We start from the raw sequence: 19101 nt of genomic DNA, 5'->3' as shown, positions 1-19101 counted from the left end.
ATTACTACGTCTCTGCTATCATGTTGGACTTACAAACTTTGACTCACTTGTTAATGCATTTGATCTAACTTCTCAATAACTCATTTCTTTTTCTTAGCTAATAAACCTTTAGTTAGTTTATCAGAGAGATTGGCTGCCAGCATTGTCTGATGTGAGATCCAGAGTATCCGTTGTCCTGGGGTAAGTGACCAACCCTTTGGGATTGGGAGTAACCTAATGTGAAGTGATTTTTGGTTTTAATAACCTTTCTTCAGAAACTCTAGTTTGTCTGGTGGCAAGATGCGCTGGAAAGCCGAAAACCATTTGTGACTACAGGTCAGACTAATATAGTGATCCTTACTGGCTTGGTGAAATCTAAGTATAGAATATGCCAGCAGTTTGGGGTGTCTGCCCTGTTTTCTGACAGTTTGACCTGAGATTGGCACACTCAGTATGAGCTACTCTAGACACTGTGACAGGAGGGTCCTTGGGCACCACTACCTTTTCTTCCCCTAACACCTGGTCAAAACTTAATGCAAACAAACTTTCAAGGTCTTTTTTTCACAAGACCATTATAGAACTGTGGTTCACTCGTGTCTATTCTTCAAAGCTATCAATATCTAGTTTAAACTTTTCACAGTGCTGGGGCTATGATCTATAAACTTAATTGACATATGGTATGTGAATCCTGTCAACTATGCCAGTATCAAGCTGTCCTGCAGTGGCTCAAGAGCATGAGTACGAACCTCAGGGCAAACTGTAAGAAACGGCAAAAATCCCAAATTGATCCTTGCCCTCCTCCCCTAGTCCATCCCAAGGATCAATTCAGGGCTAGTCTAAAGCTCTCTTACAGAAAAGCACCATCCACATATGTGGTATTTGATATGCAAACTACTGGAAAGGCTATGGTTCTTAGGAAATGCATGAACTAACCTCCCTCAATGCAGTTCTATAAAAAACAGGAAGCTGGGGTGGAAAGAAATAGTTTTATAAAATTACATGTTAGAAGTATCTTTTTTAAAGATACAGGAATTTAGGCATGGCTAGGCAGAGACTCCCACTTACTGTACAAAAAGATTGCTCATTTTACCATTTAGCTTGTTTCTCCCAGTCTTGTTTATCTGCTTAATCTGCCTGTTGCGTCATGTCTTGTCTAATGAAACAAGCACCACGTTTTACTGCTATGATTATTAAATAAGTGGGATTTATAGATTCCAAGGCCAGAAGGGACCATTGTGATCATCTAGTCTGACCTCTGGTATAACACAGACCATAGAACTTCCCCAAAACTTTTTCAGAGTCGCTGCTTCCCAAGAGAGAGTCCCCCATTTTGTAAGTATGGCCTACATCCTTTGTTCCTAGGTGTATACATTTACATTTTGCCATATTAAAAACACATTGTTTGCTTGCACCCCGCTTACAAGCGACCCAGATAGCTATCAGTGACCTGACCTGTATGATTTCCGAATTACTCAGTTTGCGTGTCATCTGCAAACTGACGAAGTGAGGGAAAAGGTCAAATTTGATAACTCCTGAAAGAGAGAAATAAAATTGTCTAAAGCCATGCATGGTGCTCCTGCAAGACAACATGCAACCTTCTTTGTAACACTTTTCTTTAGATCTTAAGGCCAGAAGGAACCATTGTTATCAAGTCTGACCTCCTGTATAAAACAGGCCAAAGAACCTCACCCAGTGACCTCTGCATCAGCCTCTACTTGAGCTACATCCTAGCTTTAAGAAAGGTAGAAATCAAGACTGGATAAGTTTAAGTGAAAGAAAATCCAACCATCTCCTTCAGTAATTTATTCCAAGGGCAAATTACCCTCAGTGTTAAAAATTTGTGCCTTATTTCCTGTCCAAGTTTGTCTAGCTTCAATTTCCAACCTTTAGATCTCATTATTCCTTTTCTGCTAGATTAAAAAGTCATCTAATAACAGAAACCCCTTCCCCATGTAGGTACTTGTACACTGTGATCAAGTCATCTCTCATATTGGATAAACTAATAAATTGAGCTTCATAACTCTCTCACTACTTGTTTTTATTCTTTCTGCTCTTTACTGAAGACTTTCCAAAGTGTGGATGCTAGAGTTGGACACAGTATTCCAGGAATGGCCTCCTAATGCCGTATTCAGAGGTAATACCACCTTTCTACTCTATTTGATATTCCTCTGCTTATAGAATTGTGTGTCCTCAACACACTCCAAGGTCATGTTCAACTGGTTATCAACCATGACCCCTACGTTCTTTTCAATGTCATTGCATTGAAAGATAGTGTCTCATCTTATAACTGCAATCTACATTCTTTGTCCCTAGATGTACGACTTTCCATTTGGATGCATTAAAATATGTCATTCATCTACCAACCAACCAAAGTTAACCTGTAAAACTGGTAAAACATCGTTTACCACCCCTCCAATTTGTGTGTCAACTTCGTTTTTCCAGTAATGATTTTATATTTTTGGTCCAGATTATTGATTAAAATAGTGAATTACATTAGGCCAAGAACAGATCCTGTGGGATCTCACTAGAATCAATCTCATTGGATGATTCCCCATTAAAAATTACTTTTTGAGATCTATCAGTTAACCAGTGTTTAATGTGGGCTACACTGATTTTGTATATACTTTTTTTAAAGCAAGGTATGTATCTATTCTTTGAATACCTATAGGGTAACTGTATAGTAAAGAGTATTAGTAATTTATGGTATGAATGTGTTAATACAGCATTAAATAAAAACACAATTACAAAAAGTTCTATAAAACGCAATGTTAAATACAATACAAAGTTTATTAAAAATAGGTTGCAAGTGAAATACAGTAGAAATGGGAAACTACAGCAGTTTTCATGTTTTTCCATAATAATGCACAGACAAATATGAAAAGCACTTTTACACATATTCACACTTGACCCGAATGCCCAATAGCGGCCAAATCCATTCAACTGAAGGTTCTATGTATTTTTTTGCTAAGCCTTTTCAGATTCTAGCAGCAACAGTATTCCAGCCACAGCCTAAATTTTTTTTCTGAAGAAAAGAGTATTTTGTCACTGTAAGGCTGCTAGTGTTCTCAAGATAAATTGGGAGAGGCTTGCTTTTCCTGATTAACAGACACAGCAAGCATGCAAATCCTTCATTAACACTTTGAACCGGTTTAATCTCCTACTTCATATTTAACAGGTGAAACGGTAAAAGCACACTTTCAAATAAGAAACCTGAAATATGTAAAAAACAAATATTTACACTCCAATTTTCATTAACTTGCATTTATTTATCATACAACTCTTATTAAAAGTGATTTCTTTTCTAAGGCAGTGAAAGTCTACCCCTCTGTATTTGGAAGTGTGCATAATTCCCTAAATATATATTTATAAGAGAACAATATGATACAGAAAAATCATCTAAAGCCCAATTTAGGGCTTTGCAAATAGAAAATTTGTTTGGAATCACAATAATATATTTTGTCTTAATGTCACACAAAGAGAAACAAACTCTGATGAGGTCCTTATCCCCAACATCAGCCATATATGCATAGCTGAAGAAACAACAGTGGGAGGAACAAAAAGAATCCAACAATTCAAAATTAAATAAGGCTATCAATATGTAAAAATAGCTTGAACTGCTGAGAAGATTTTCTACAGTATATAACAATATAAGAGGATGCAAGTAAAACCAGATAGATGAAGGACAGCTTGACTAGCACTACTTTCTCAATATTAATAATGGGGGTGTGCTGTCAGGATAATAAGTCAACCCATCTCACTGACATTCATATTCACAGCCAGCAACATCGTATTTGATATTTCAAACATCAGTCTTACTGTATGCTATATCATTTTTCTTCTCCAACAGTAGTATGTAGCTCCGCTGCTATAACAAACTCCATCAATGATGCGCCGTGGCTAGTTGCTTAATACTCTCTGTTCTACACTCCTTGGAAAATGCATGCCTTAGTTCTGCTAGCTTTGGACCTGGAATCATTACTTCCATCTTGAACATTTAACATTTTGGTCCTAGCTATGATAGGGCCACTAAGGTAGCCTATTATCTATTGCTTGTTATATTCAGTTATTTCAATACAGTGTTAAACAAAACAAAACCCAAGGTTTTTCATCTCCAGTTTTGTTCTTGTTTTTTTAAAAGGAGGTTTGTAAACCAGACACGTCATTTACAAGAGGGATGTATGCATGTATATGCTTTTCCATGGTTATGGATTAAACAGTTTCTGTTATGCATCCATTTTAGACCCAAACAAAACACCTATAGGATTAAAACTGTTTCACTCAAAGACTTTATCCAGGCAAACCCTATTACTCTAATGCTAGGTAATGATAAGAGGTTTGTAGTGATATGCTAATAATCTGTATGAACAGCATACAATGTGTCAAACTTGTATATATAAACGTAGACCTTTGTAAAACAGCCCAGAGATTGGCTTCTGTGTCAAACAACCTATAGATATCATCAGCTAGTGCACAGATTAATTTAGGCAGTTCAAACTATTCTCACTCGCTCTGCTCAGCAGCTAAAACAAAGTATGTCTGTAAAAGACCAGGAAACAGAACTTATCTTTGACAAGTGCTACTTGGTCTATTGCAGAAAAAGTTAACCCCCAAAACAAAAGAAAAAAGTGACCTTCACGTGATTCATATAATTAAAATTTTACAGTGCTTTAATTGTATAAACCACAAGCTCTTGGTAAAGTAATCAGTATTCTTGCTATTGCAACATCTCTAAATCTCAATTAACAGTCTTAGATACAGAGGAATCAAACTCACTCTTTCACAGACAATACAGTCTCGTCTTGAACAGCCCCATCCCATACCCTTATTTTAGGGATCTTTCAGTAACATTTGATAAGGTGCTTTTATCTTATTTTGTGTTCAACTCATTTTCCAGTTCCATTAATTTCCTAGAAGCCTTTACTTTAGTCGATACATCCTGGCCCTGGGAAAAAAGTCGCTGGCGCTCCCTGAATGTCAAGTTCTCTGGTGCTCCAGGTAAATCTGTGTCTTGACTGGAAGAAACAAAATGTTTGTTACAAAACCTAATTTTAAACATCCTTTTATATAAAAGCTTTGCATCCATATAATCTTATCTGGTGTCCTCTTGCCTTCTAACTGGAAGATCTAGATTCAAGTCCTGCAAGGCTCTTTCTTAATGCTGACACTACAGGGCTGTCATTCAGAGGAGCCATTAAACAGAAGTCATGTATGACCATCTCTGGTAGCTGAACATGTGGATGAGATTACCTGGCGCTTCTCAAAAAGGATTAAAGGGTGACTAAGGCCAGAAAAGGTTTGCTGATATAGCTATACTGGCATGCCCTCCTTATATAAATCAAAAAAGTTGCCAGTATAGTTCATACTGATTTTGAGAGTGAAATAAACTGGATAAAAGTGCTTTGGCAACTTTAGCCAACCACGCAACAAATCAAATGTTAAAAAAAAAAAAAAAAAATCAACCGCCTAGCTCAGGGATCTCCAAACTTTATGAGATGAGGGCCATATTAGATTTCTGAAGGGGCTTTGCGGGCCGAAGCGACTGTGAAAGAAATTAAATTATGCAAATATATACAAAATCATTAAAAAACAAAACTACTCTGTGTCAGTGTTGTATTAAATTCTAAATCAGGTATAAAAGTTAATCGATGCAGGTACTGTAAGTTGGCTCCCCTTTTTGGGTCTGCTCTTCCCCGTGCCTGCTCCCTTCTCCCTGTGCCTGCTAGGTGTGCCTGCCCTGCTGAAGAAAGTGACAAAGGACTGAAAGTTTGGCTGTACTTGGGTAAGAGAAGCTCCAGGTTCCCACTGTTGGTTGGGACTGTTTGGTTCTATTAGTGCTGTAGTTAAAATTTAACCATTATGAAATTGGAAATTTCCATCTTCTTTACTCCATTTATTGGAGTTGTAATTAAGCATCTGGCTTGTATTTTTACTCTAAGGCAGGGGTCCATGCCTGCTTGGCTGCAGCAGCAACTCTCCCCTGAGTTGGCTCCCCTTTGGGGGGTGGGGGGGGGACGGACACTGGCTCCCGGGGGCACTCACCCCTCCACACAGCTCAGCTACCCCCCCGCGCGAACTGCTGCCAGCAGCCCCTCCCCCTGCCTGCTTGACGTGCCTACTCAGCTGTTCGCTTCTCCCCTGTTGGTTGGAGGGCCGGACAAATGGAAGCCCTGGGCCGAATCTGGCCTGTAGTTTGGAGACCGCTGGCCTAGCTGATATTGCTATACTGACAGAGTTTCTAGTGTAGAGTGGCCTAAGTACTTCTGCTGCCTCCTCCTTCATCCTTGCTGCTATCTACCTCTTTGGTTAACTATTTCTGCCACACCAAGAAAGAACTCAGTTCTCGGTGTCTCCTCCTCCCTCACCACCTGAGATGTCTGGAACTCTGGCCCTTACCCAGTCAGACTTGGCTCCACTTAAGGCTCATCAGAGTGGGTCTCTATTCTGTGAACCGTACAAAGTGCACAGTGGCCATCACACCACCATTTCACTTTACAAGGTGTGCAGGAACCAAGTTAAAGGCTCCTGTAGTATCCTTGCCTCAGCCAATGTGAACCTTCAATACACTATGCAGCTAAATTAGCGACACATGCATGTGCAATGCAGTCTTTGTTAGCTGTCCACTTCACAAGCTTAGTAAAAACTCCATATAAAGTGTACTGTGCTTGCCTCCTCGTGCGTGCAAATTTATAAGTCTGGTTGAGGTAGTCAAAAAAAGAATCTTGTGATGACTGCTCTGTTTACTCACACAATCACAACACTAATTTGCTTTAAAATACCACATGCATGAAAAAGCATATAAAACCAAATTCTATTTTGTGATAATCCAAGATATCCCAGAACCAACTGTAAAATTGTTTTATGCTGTCCTGCATATTCTTAGCACTCTCTTTGAAAATATATTCTAGGATTAAATAAGAGCTTTTGAATTTCATTACTGAGAAAGATTTACAGAGATACATGTATAAAATGGTATTATAATAAGAATTTAAAATATTCCAGAGACCAGCAGCTAGTTAGTCTGAATACAGATTAATATTTCATGAGTCTCTTCTTCATTTCACCTTTTAGATCTCTTCTCTCTTGGATCCCGATAAACTTCATGGGCTCCAACAATTGTTCCTGTAGATCCAGTGTAAGGATTTGGTCCTTATGCAAAATAATATAAAAGTTACAGTTGACAGATGGCAGTTATAATACAAAACAAGTTTCAATTTATATTTAAAAAGGTGCAGTGCTCTTTGCAAAAGTAAAACTCTCAAACTATGGTTTCTAAACTTTGTAAAAGGAATAAAAGTACCGTTTTGGAGCTTTGCCTGAATGCCAGAATAATGATTTCAGTCAAGAATAGTCAGCCTCTTCCTAAAACTGCAACTTTGCTTGATAAATAATAAAATTGGGGGGTAAGAAAGCAAATTATATTTGGAACAAACTGTGACCGGTATCAAATCATGATAAAGTTATTTATCTTGTGGCTATTTCTTATAATGCAGAAATGAAATAAAATATTAACTGTCTAGAAGGATGTACTTATGTGCAGCTACAATTTTTCTGTGGAATTCTGTCACAAGGTTCTATCGAAGTAAGAACAGCAACTCCAGCTAAGTTAACTAGGATAAATACTACTAGCATTAGTAAGTGCCAGTATGACAATTCCAATTTTCCTAAGTTACTTTATCTTTATTTAGCCAGGTTGTGAAAATATTTGGAAACTCTGTAACCTGCAATGTTTAGAGGATGACTATTCATGTCTCATTTCTGTAGTTATCTGTCTTGTTTCATTCAAACAGCTTACAGCACTGCACCTTTAGTTTTAAATTCATATAAAAGATACACAGTTCTACATAATATATTAATCCTCTCCAAAGGCCACAAGACTAAACACAGGTTTCCAATCAAAAAGTTTTGTTATCATAGTCAGCTTTTAAGTATGTTTCTTAAATCACCGGTATTGTTAGGACAGTCAAATTAACTGTCATAATTCTCAGATTTGTTTTCAAATATTTTTGGTTTCTTGACACAGTATATGTCATGTCTTGTGAGCCTTTCTCCAAACAGAAGGAAATGTTTGCTTCTTCCACTGGTGTATTTTGAACCACAGATAATTAAAAGGTTAAATGTCAGTAAAAGAACAGAACTTGTTTGGATATTCATAGATTGTACTCATTTAATAATTTAATACTGTACATTACAATAGTTATCTAAGAAGGGATAGCTCAAATCATATTTAAAACACTTGTAATACTTAAGTAGTATGAAGAATTATCTTTTGTTCAGACCTAAGTCCCATATATCTGACCACCACCTCCCCTCCAACTTGGAAAACATCCAGGTCTGAAGTCTGGTTCTCACGCCCATATCTAATTTTGTTAAAATTGGTCAGATTTTATGCCCCAATTTGATGGAACCAAAGTTTTAAGTCAGTTCCTTAAGTAATCCAGTGGCAGAAGCTGGGAGAGTGCAGTTTGCAGAAGCATGGTTTACCAGCGTTAGCATTTATAGCAGAAAAGAGCTGTAAAGAACAATAATGTGACAGTGCTAGTGAGATGGACAGATGGTAAGCTGCACAACAAAGTCTGCATTTTGTGCAAACGGCTTTGTACTTTACACAGGCAGTCTTCACAGAAGCTTGAGCAATCAAGGTGGAGTGTTTAACCTGTTCCTATAGGCTATTTTAAAAGTGTGAAATAAAGTAATCAGAATGAGTTGTATGGCTTATGTATTAAGGTCATTAAAGGTGGAGCATCATACTACAATGTTCCTCAGTTGTTACCAAACCCATATAAATGGATCTGACTCGGAAATGGTCCTGATTGTTTTACTGAAAAACAAAAACGTTGCTGGATGTCTCACTTGAGATTCCACTTTTTGCGCTCACTCTCTTTTTTGATATATGAAAGTCAGCAGAATGCAGGGTTGGAAAATTTAATGAAAAGGCAAAGGGTTTATTGGTTGGTGGATAGGTGGGAGTAGATGGAGAGTGAATAGTGGTTCCAGAATTACTCAACTTAAACACATATACAGCCTTTAAAGTACCAAATCAGAAAGAGAAGTAACAGCATTTTTAAGCAGCTATATTATGATGGAAGCATGTTTTACACTTAATCTCAAAATGGCTGTAGTTGAGAATTTCAAGCGTAGAGAAAAAGGAAAATATTTTGAAAGGATAAAAATAAAGTAATAATTTAGTAATTTTAAGAGGCTTTAGGGCTGGGTCTGTTCCAGCATACTATTTAGAATAAACAAATGACTAATCATCATTGATTGCATTTCTGATATTTAAAGAGAATGTTTATTACAAGCATATTTTCTTTTAAATATAATTCAACTTAAGAGCCACAACTAGTCAGCAGTTCGAGTACAAATACTTTTGATGTGGAACTATGTTTTGAAAAGAATGGTTACTTGCCCTACAGTAAATGTGATTCTTTGAGGTGATGTAGTTAGTGTGGATCCCACTATAGGTGCACATGCACCTCATGCATACAAGATTGGATTTTTTGAATAGCTGTGTCTGGGCCGTGCAGGCGCCCTGTGCCTCCTTGTGTTCCCCTGCCAGGGCATACAGGGCAGAGCAGTTATATGTCTCCCTCAGTTCCCTTGCAGCTCACAGCCCATGTCAGAGGGCTCAATGTGGGGATGGAGGGCAGATCCTGGGATCCACACCAACTATAATCTCATCTCAAAGAACCATGGTAAATGTAGGATAAATAACCCTTTTGCTTCTTTGAATATATGTCAGTGTGGATCTCATAGTAGGTGACTGGCAAGAAGTATCCCCTCTCAGAATGGTGGGAATGAGGTCTGCCAGCTGTATCAATCAAACAGTGACTGCAATACTGCGCACTCAAACTTCACAGCTGAGCATAGCCTTTGACAAAAGTCAGTGTGTTATTCCACAGTGCTGCCTTACATATTTCTGAGATTGGTACATCACTGAAGCAGGCAGAGAATGTTGTTTGTGCTCTGGTGCAGTGAGTCTTGATGTCTGGTGGGAAATGCATACCAGCCAGCCAGTTGGTAACACAATAAAATGCATTGTGTAATCCATTTCAATATCCTTTACGATGAGATAGCTTTAGCTGGGCATTCTAAAAGGTCAAACTAGAAATAGCCAGGATGATAGCCTGAATGGCTTAGTCTTGTCAATGTCATCAAGTACTAGGTAAGTCGAGCGAGTGTAATTTCTTTTTTTCCATAGTACAGAGTGTGGCTTGGGAAGACAATGGGCAGCATGGCTGATTCCTTCAGACTAAATTTCAAGACCACTTTAGGAATGAACTTGGGATGGGGTCTCAGCACCACCTTGTCCCTATGGAAAATCATATTGGGACATTTGGCCATAAGAGCTTGAACTTCACTCATTCTTCTGGCTGTGGTCATAGTCATTAGGAATACTGTCTGGTGAGAGGTGATGCAAGAAGCGTTCAGAGAGGTTCAGAGAAGTACAGTGAGGTCTTAGGCAGGGGTAGGTTCTCTCCCCAGTGGGTAAATATGTAATAGCCCTTTGAAAAACTTCAATACTATTGGATGAGGACAGACCTAACACATGAATGAACAGGTGGATGGTACGCTGAAGTTGCCACGAGGTGGATCTTAGATGAGTTGAATGTAAGGCCAGCTGGCTTTAAATGCAATAGGCAGTCAAGCATCCTAGGTTCAGGGGCCTGGACAAGGTTCAGACCACACTGAGCTACCCATATCAAGAGCCTCCTCCATTTAGAAGAATATGTTTTCCTGGTACATGGCTTCCTACTCTGTATCAAGATCTCCTATTCTTGTAGAGAACAGTATCTGTCTGTCGTACTCAGCCAGCTGACAGCCACACTGTCGATCAGGTACAGTGACTTTGGATCCAGATGGAGCATTTTACTATGGTGCTGGGGCATCAGATCCAGGATAGGTGGTTGAATGGACACCTGTAATAGGTCTGTTAGACAAAAATGCTTTGGACAACATGGAGCTATGAGAACTATCATGGCCATGTCCCTTTTGTTCTTGGAAATCACCTTGGGAATCGTTGGAAAGGCATAGAAACAGGCCTGTTCACCTGCAGGAGGAAGGCATCTAGCAATGATCCTAGACTCAGTCTTCCTCTGAAGCAGAAGTTCTGACACTTGACATTGTCCCTGGTGGCCAACAAGTTTATTATGGGGGACTCTCCATGACAGAATATCATTCTTAAGATGAATCTGTGCAGGGACCATTCGTGATTGGTCACAGATTGCCTGCTAGATTGTCGCTGACTCCTGGAAGGAGTCTATTCTGATGGCGCCATGTCCAGAATTTGATGGCCTTCATGCTAAGGGGTAATGAGCAAGTTCTCCATTGTTTATGTAGTGCATGGCTGTCATGTTGTGTGTGAAAAATCTGTACTACTGAGTATGAGGACAGGCACGAATGCCATACAGGCTAGTTTGATGGCTCTAAGCTCCAGCACATTCACAGATAATCTCATATTGCCTAAAGATCAGGTTCCTTTAATTTGTAGTTTGCCCAAATGAGTCCCCCAATCTGTTCCTGATACATTCATGATTGGTGTCTGTGTCAGGGACGGATACTGAGACACGTATCCATTTCCATGTCTTTACGGGTTCCAACCATCCAACCAATTCTACAGTGATATGATGGCAGAGACCTTCTTTCCATCTGATGGCTCATCAGGGAGTATGCTGACATGAGCCAAAGCTGAAATCTGTCAAGTGATGTTATTTACATGCATGCCAACTTGTGGCCTAACACTGCATGACATGTTTGTACTGTCAGCTATGTTTGATGTTAGCTGACGTATGAGTGCTTGTAATGACTAGGACCTGTCTTTAGGCAGGTATGTTCTTTCTGCTCTGAGTCAGTCACATCATTCACTAGGAGGCCTACCTGTGTGAATGGGGATAGTGCATTCCAGGCTTGCTGGTGCCTTCCACTGAGATCTGCCTGTGATCAGCCAGTCATCTAGCCTTACCTTCACAAAGGAGCCACTACCACTGCTAGGCATTTTACAGCACCGAGTATACCTGTGGAGAGTCCAAATAGCAGATCCTTGTACTGGTAGCGATTTGGTCAGACTGTAAATCTCAAGCACTTCCTGTGGGCTGGGATGGCTCTATGGAAGTATGTATCTGGAGTACCGTGTCCAGTTTTGGGCCCCACACCACAAGAAGGATGTGGAAAAATTGGAAAGAGTCCAGCAGGAGGGCAACAAAAATGATTAGGGAGCTGGAGCACGTGACTTATGAGGAGAGGCTGAGGGAACTGGGATTGTTTAGTCTGCAGAAGAGAAGAATGAGGTGGGGGGGATTGATAGCTGCTTTCAACTACCTGAAAGGGGGTTCCAAAGAGGATGGAGCTAGACTGTTCTCAGTGGTACTAGATGACAGAACAAGGAGTAATGGTCTCAAGTTGCAGTAGGGGAGGTTTAGGTTGGATGTTAGGAAAAAAACTTTTTCACTAGGAGGGCGGTGAAGCACTGGAATAGGTTACCTAGGGAGGTGGTGGAATCTCCTTCCTTAGAGGTTTTCAAGGTCGGGCTTGACAAAGCCCTGGCTGGGATGATTTAGTTGGGGATTGGTCCTGCTCTGAGCAGGGGGTTGGACTAGATGACCTCCTGAGGTCCCTTCCAATCCTGATATTCTATGATTCTATGATCTTGCAGCTGAAAGCAAGGAAGCAGTCTTGAGCCTGAAAAGATGGGATGTTGGAGGCAAGGCTTATCATCCTGAACCTGAGGCGGTGTACATATTTGTTCAGTCTCCTCAAGTGTAGGATGAAAACACCCCTTCTTCAGGATAAGGAAATATCAGTAATAGAAAGACTCTTGCCCTGTAATCATGAGGATCATCATCTGTGGCTCCCAGATGAAACCAGGCAACTTTTTCAAACAGGCTCTTGTAAGAAGAGTCACTGAAGATGGACAGGAAAGGAGGGTTGATGGGGGATGGGTGTGGGAGTGAATGAGATAGCCGTGGGCAATTGCCAACACCCATTTGATGGAGATATTGGACCAAGCCCAATGGAATGGAGCCAGGCTTCTCCCAAAGACTGCTGATGGCCATTTCCAAGAGTATCACCATCATTTTCAGGGTGGGTACTCTGGTTGCCTAACCTGAAAATAGGGATGAGCCCACTGTCTCTGCTAAGGCTGATATTTGTATGGCATCCTTAAGATGTTGGTGTATAAATTTCCAGTGACCTTGAGGAGGACCATGAGTCTTTTACAAAGTGAACCACTTCATCTGTTCTTTTGCTGAAGAGCTTCCTTCCTGGAAACAGGAGGTCTTTATGGTCTCTTAGCCCTCTCTTTAATATCTCAGATGCTAAACAGCCAAGAGGCCTCCCTCATGGGTCACAAGCTTGGTTATCAACGTCGCAGATGTGTCAGAGGTGTTCATGGATAGCTGTCGGATTGTTCTGGCAACACTTAAAATGATTTAATTCCTCAGTGTCCCAAGATACTTTTGACAGGAAGAGAGTCATCTTTTCCCAGATCAGGAAGTGAAACTGGCAAACGCCACTTGGGAGTTTGCCACATCGAGTTGCCGTGAGGTGGATGAGTAGGCTTTGCATTTGAACAGGTCTAGCTTTTTGGTATTTTTCTCTTTGTGTGTGCCTTTCATCAATTTAGCTATTTCAGCTTACTGCAACTACCAACAATACTGGATTTGGGTGGGAGTGACAGTGGCCAAAGCTTTTTGGGGGAACCTGATAACACTTCTCCACCCACTTAGATGTGGGCTGAATGGTAGCTGGGGTTTGTCAGAGCTCCTTAGATGGTTCTAGTATGGCCTCACTGATGAGGAGTGCAATCCTAGGTGATGCAGTCAAAATGTAGACTTTATGGGATTTATCTTGTATGACTGTTTCAGTATCTATGATCTCAGTGATAGAAAATAAGAAATCCTCCAAGGCTTTAAAATAGCCAATTGCTGGGGCAGAGGCTGGTATACCAGTCTCACTGAGCAACAAATGAGGATTCTTTCAATGGAGAATGGGAATGCTACTGTTCTTTTGCCGCTCACACCACTGGGTGCGGACACTGCTTTCTGTTGTTGGTGGCCTGGGTAGTGATGCCACTTGGCAGCTTAATCTCCTCCTCTTTCTGGACATACAGGAGGGGGATCTGCTGTAGGACACCTCAGAGGATGGTCCCTAATATGGCCCATATGGCCAGGAAAGCATGTTATATCAGTACTGACCTGGTTGTGACTGATTGGCTCAATGCCACTATCATCTCTTTTGTGGTGATGCTTTGTGAGAAAGCTCTCCAGTATAGGCTTCTAGGGTTGCTCTGAAAAAGCAGAGGAAAGGCATCACTGTTCAATACCAGGAAAAAGCATAATCAGACACTAGTAAAGAAGAAGAAGAATACTCTTCAAATGGTGGTGCTTTGGGTGCCATTCTGTTTTACCAACAATGTTGATGGAAGGATCTTGATGCTTTGAGAGCATCTCTCTGGCCCCTAACTGACACCAATGCTTTCATTGGTGCTAATGCCAGCTTCCTGTGCATCACTCCTGCCTTAGCAGAGGTCTTACACATTCTGTCCTTGGAAGAACGGTGGTTCTCCTCCTTACACAATGGTCTCTCTCAAAGTCTGAAGTCATATATGGATTCTGCCTTTTGATCTTGTCCTCGTGCTGGGGTATCAGTCTCAATTCTGAATCTGCCGGTCCAATGATGGGTTTGTTGGAACTAGTCTTGATGTAGCAGCAAACCAAAGGCCCTAGTGCCAAAACAGTCTGTGTGATGTGGCTAGTGCTGATTTTGATGACGTCTTTTCCTGTTTTCCTTTCATGGCTGGTCCCTAGGCTGTACTGTCTGCTTGAGGGAGTAGTAGTTGACAATGACCCTTTTCGTACCTTGGAAGCAGTAGTCTCCTTCAGGTGTGACAAGACGCTCATCAACTGCTCAAGTAGGTGTAGTTTTAGCCACATGTCCCTTGACATGCGGAGTCCTTGCTTGCACACTGAATACTTATGGCTATCCTTCAGACAAACCAGACATTGACCATGCCCATGGACCAGGGGGATGAGTCTGTTGCAGGCTGGGCAGGGTTTAAACCCTGAAGATTTAGAGCCCACCATGATGGTTGATGTGAGACACATCGCCCCACCATATAGGAGGGTATGGAGGTTTTGGGGTTTTTTTGGATCATCCAAGTCCAAGAAGGATGAAAATAGATTTTCTTTACCAAAACTAGCTGAGAAAAAGGACAAATATAATTAGGAGTAGAGGGTCAGACACTCACTGGATTCCATCTTGCTGCCATGGGTGGTAAGAGGGAACTGAGGGAGGGTTGTGGCCACTCTTACTTCCACGCCCTCACATAGGAGAGCAAAGAGGCACAGGACACATGTGCAGCCCCAATGGACACAATTTTAAAAAATCCTGCGCATGATGCACATGCACAATGAGATCCATACTGACACATACCCAAACACTCAAGTGTTATGAACTTTCTCCTACTTAGCCATGGTATCCAAAAATCTAGCACTGAACTTCAGTCTGTGATAGTGTCCAGGTTCTGGGTACAGTCAGAAGAAAAACTGTAGTGCTCTGCAGGCAATGGATGGTGCTAAAATTAATGCAACTAAATTGTTAATAAAGCTCTAATTACCAGTGTAGCTGTGTGCTTGCAGTGTAAAGGGAAAGAAAAGAAGACAACAAAGGAACATAAAAGACAGGCTGGGAAGAGGGAAGGAGCAGGAAGAAAAGCACTTTAATGATGGAAAAATAGGTTCTTGCCCCCAGGCATAAGGTAAACTGCACTATAACGCAGAAATATAAGATTACTATGTGCTGCCTAGAAAATTGTTTTCATTAGGTCAATAAGCCCCAAATATCACCTTAATTTTGACTATATAAGATTTAAAACTGCACAAGGGTCCTTTTAAAGCCATTTGCACACCATATTTAAATCAGTAAGAGTCCCCCATGTGCCAAGTAGTGAAAGCAGAAAAGCCCCCCACCCCAATTAATCAATCAGAAAACGTATTATATATTTGCATGGAAAACACATGTATAGAAGCATCAAGGGCACAGCCAACGAAATAAAATAAGAAACAATTACTGAGACGGTGCAGAATGAAAGCCAAAACCAACAGTACTTGGAACTGGTTGAGCAACAGTCAAACTGATTGTTTTTCCTTCATTGTGTGACAGATGGAATTTTGAGAGAGTTTGGAAAGGAACAAGGATATTCAAAAGATTAAAACGTTTACAAATAGGAGCATTTTCATTGATATCAGGATTAAGGTTAGATCACCACGCTGAGAACAGTGACCAAGTGGGGGGGAAAAAAAAAAAATCACAGAATAAGTGATTATATCTATAGCACCACAGTGGGAAATGTGCAGATAGATTTGGAGAGAAAGATTCTGATTTCATTTTTTCGTTTCTACCTTTTGAGCTGCTGGGATGGAAGAAACTTGGTTTGTTTGATGGGGAAGGGGGATGACTTGGTTTGGAAGCAGTACTGTTGGCATTGACGGAGGGTGGCTGGAATGAGGTGGAAAGAAAGATGCCATCTGAGACTGGGCGCGGCTGGCGGAAGGGCTGCTGTGGCGGAAGGGTGGCAGGAGGAAGGTCACCATAAGATTTTCTTGTGCTGGAGTACTTATCCTGACCTGCTAGAGTGGAATCCTCCTCCTCATCATCATTGTATGCAACAAACTTGGCAGTATAAACTGTGTCAGGGGAGAGGACCTGTGTTTTGAGGTAAGAGGTGTTTCGCTGAGGTGGGGGAGGAGGAGCATTAGATGAAGGGGGTGGGGGTGGGAGCTCATATTCCCGTGGAAGCGGAGGTCTGTACAGACCAGGCTCATCAGGTTCCAGTAATCTTCGTCCTGCCTCATCATGCTGTCTGCGCCTTTCAGCTTCCAAACGGTTGTAATACTCCTCCTCCTGTCGCCTCTGTAGGCCCGTAGGAAAGAAAAGTGCAGTGATCAGAACAAGAGAAAAACATTTAAATATAGGATGGATTCAAGTTTTCCTCCACAAGAGCACTGAACAGATCCCTCATCTCCCTTCCCCCGCAATGAGTAAGGAAGCCACTCCAAATCATTATACAAAGAGTATGTTTACTAATGTGAAAATGAGAATTGTCCTGTAACACAATATTAATTCTGAGTTATTTCTGGAGTTGCTGCATGCTCTACGCTGAGAACATATTTGTGTTAACAGAAATAAAGCTGTATTGACTAAAGGAATTCCCTGCACTCATCTTTTATAAAGTTAGAGTTGATAAAGTAAGGATTTAGCAAAGCTGCGAAGTATTTAAGAAAGAATGAAAACAAATATAATGGGTCATCTTAGAAAGGAACTTTGGAGGAGAGTACAACTCTGCCTTATCCCTCCTGAATAGGTCATCAACAGAGCTTTAGAGCTCACTGATTCTACAAGCCTAAGTTATAGATATTACAAAAATAACTTCATGCAAGGACAAGTTGCGACTTGTGCAATTTAATTTTTTTAAAAAATACTTTAATAAATTTCTTGAAGTGTCTTCTACAAATTCATGAAGAAAATGCTACACCCATGATGTTTCTATAGGGCCATAATAAAAATAATCTGCACTGAACTCTTGGGTGAACTTGACAAATAGATATGCATAATAAAGATACAGTACGTATTATTTGAACTCTACCATCTCAGAAGCTACCATGTGACTACCATATGTGAACAAAGTTTCCTATATTTTTCCAGTTAAAGGGGTTTTTATTGTTCTGTGAAATAAAAACACAATTTTCATCAACACCTGTCAGAACTCCATTGTGAGCTAATAGATACTGATCTATTTTGGACTTTCACTACAAACTGTGACGGTCAAATTCTATCATTTCTTGATTCACTAACTACTGAATATTTGTATTTTGCAATCACACAGGTAAAACATGATTTCTTATTAAATTAAGAAATTTATAGTGTATAGTACAGCTTCTTGAAAAAACTTCTTGTAACTTGTGGCAGGGTGCCTAGAGTTTTGGATATGCATTTTTATAATCAAAATCAGTAAATAAATATATACCCTTCTTAAACAGCCCCAGAATCTTCTTAACTAAAGAAGTCAGAGCCGGTTACCCTTCTATTGGTTACGTATTTAATACTATTTTCCCTTTTGAAGGCTCTAGGGTATTTAGGTGGCACTAAATTTGTAACTATCTCTGTGACTTATATGTAACTGTCTCTGGGATAGATCAGATTTGCCAGTCATAAAAGCCTTTCAGCTGTAGGTGACCCAAATATCATTAGGATGTACCACATCACCAAAGTTAGAGATGGAGAATATCTATTTATTACTGATCAATCTTATCCACCCTCCACCTCTAACTTTCCTATGATACGACCTCCAGTACTTTGCTGAGTCCAGTTGTGTGTGTGTGATCCTAGTGGTGGGGTTACCACCACTTCCCCGCAAAACTATTCTGTTTTAGATTTTCTTTTGCTCATTTTCAGTGGTGTAGGAATAATGGTCTGACAAACAGGTCTTAGACCTTTTACATTTTTTCCCTACTTGATCTTCCCAGCAGGAAGACCTATCACTAGAACATCCTTCTCCATTCTGAAGTCACAGTTTCACTAAAATCCAAGTTTTCATTCTGAAGAAATCAGATCGTCACTGCTCAAGTGAAATCTTACAGTGGGTGGGATGGTTCTACATTTACCACACAGAGTCAAATAAAAAGATTGAGATCTTAAGAAATTTAACATAAAAATTTTAGAACATCATGTATGAGTTTTTAAGGGACCCAAAAGTCTGGAATTTTGGAGTGTACCTAACTGTATAGTGATCCAATTTCCTGCTAGATCATATTCAGGTCTAATAGCTTCCTGCATAAAAGAACCAACTCTGAGTAATTTTTTCCCCAGATTCAAACAAATGTAACAAAAACACGGTGGAGCATTCTCTCCACTTTTCCATCTCTGAATTCCATACAATATATTTTTCTTTTTGTATAAAAAATAGGTCTTTCTAAAACCTACTACATCAATCAAACTTAGCAATTTTTTGTTTCTGCTTTTAAGAACACTGAATGTTAGTGAATTACAATAAAGTACCCAAAGACAATACGAAGCTCTTCTACTGAGTCACCATAGTCTCAGGTGCTAAAACCCTGCTTTAAGTTCCAG

General features: G+C 40.2%; 1 protein-coding gene across 16 annotated transcripts in view; it reads right to left on the bottom strand.

Moving 5' to 3' along the window:
• Positions 1–2829: 2829 nt before the first annotated feature.
• Positions 2830–19101, bottom strand: part of AFDN (afadin, adherens junction formation factor) — a 216592-nt gene continuing 200320 nt past the window's right edge. For 4 of the 16 annotated variants that reach the window (XM_074948770.1, XM_074948772.1, XM_074948776.1 and 1 more), the window contains 3 exons: positions 16599–16884; positions 7041–7125; positions 2833–4991 (listed from right to left, as the gene is read on the bottom strand). In XM_074948770.1, coding sequence (XP_074804871.1) covers positions 4847–4991; positions 7041–7125; positions 16599–16884 — 516 coding nt within the window. In that variant the 3' untranslated portion in view covers positions 2833–4846. Of the gene's footprint in view, positions 4992–7040; positions 7126–16373; positions 16885–19101 lie in introns of all 16 variants that reach the window. The other 12 variants (XM_074948771.1, XM_074948773.1, XM_074948778.1 and 9 more) reach the window with 9 other exon arrangements.

This window comes from Natator depressus, chromosome 3 (genome assembly GCF_965152275.1).
Source record: "Natator depressus isolate rNatDep1 chromosome 3, rNatDep2.hap1, whole genome shotgun sequence".
In the NCBI taxonomy this organism is placed as follows: Eukaryota; Metazoa; Chordata; order Testudines; family Cheloniidae; genus Natator; species Natator depressus.
The sequence above is the reverse complement of the archived record's forward strand: the minus strand, read 5'-3'. Positions and strand labels throughout refer to the sequence as shown.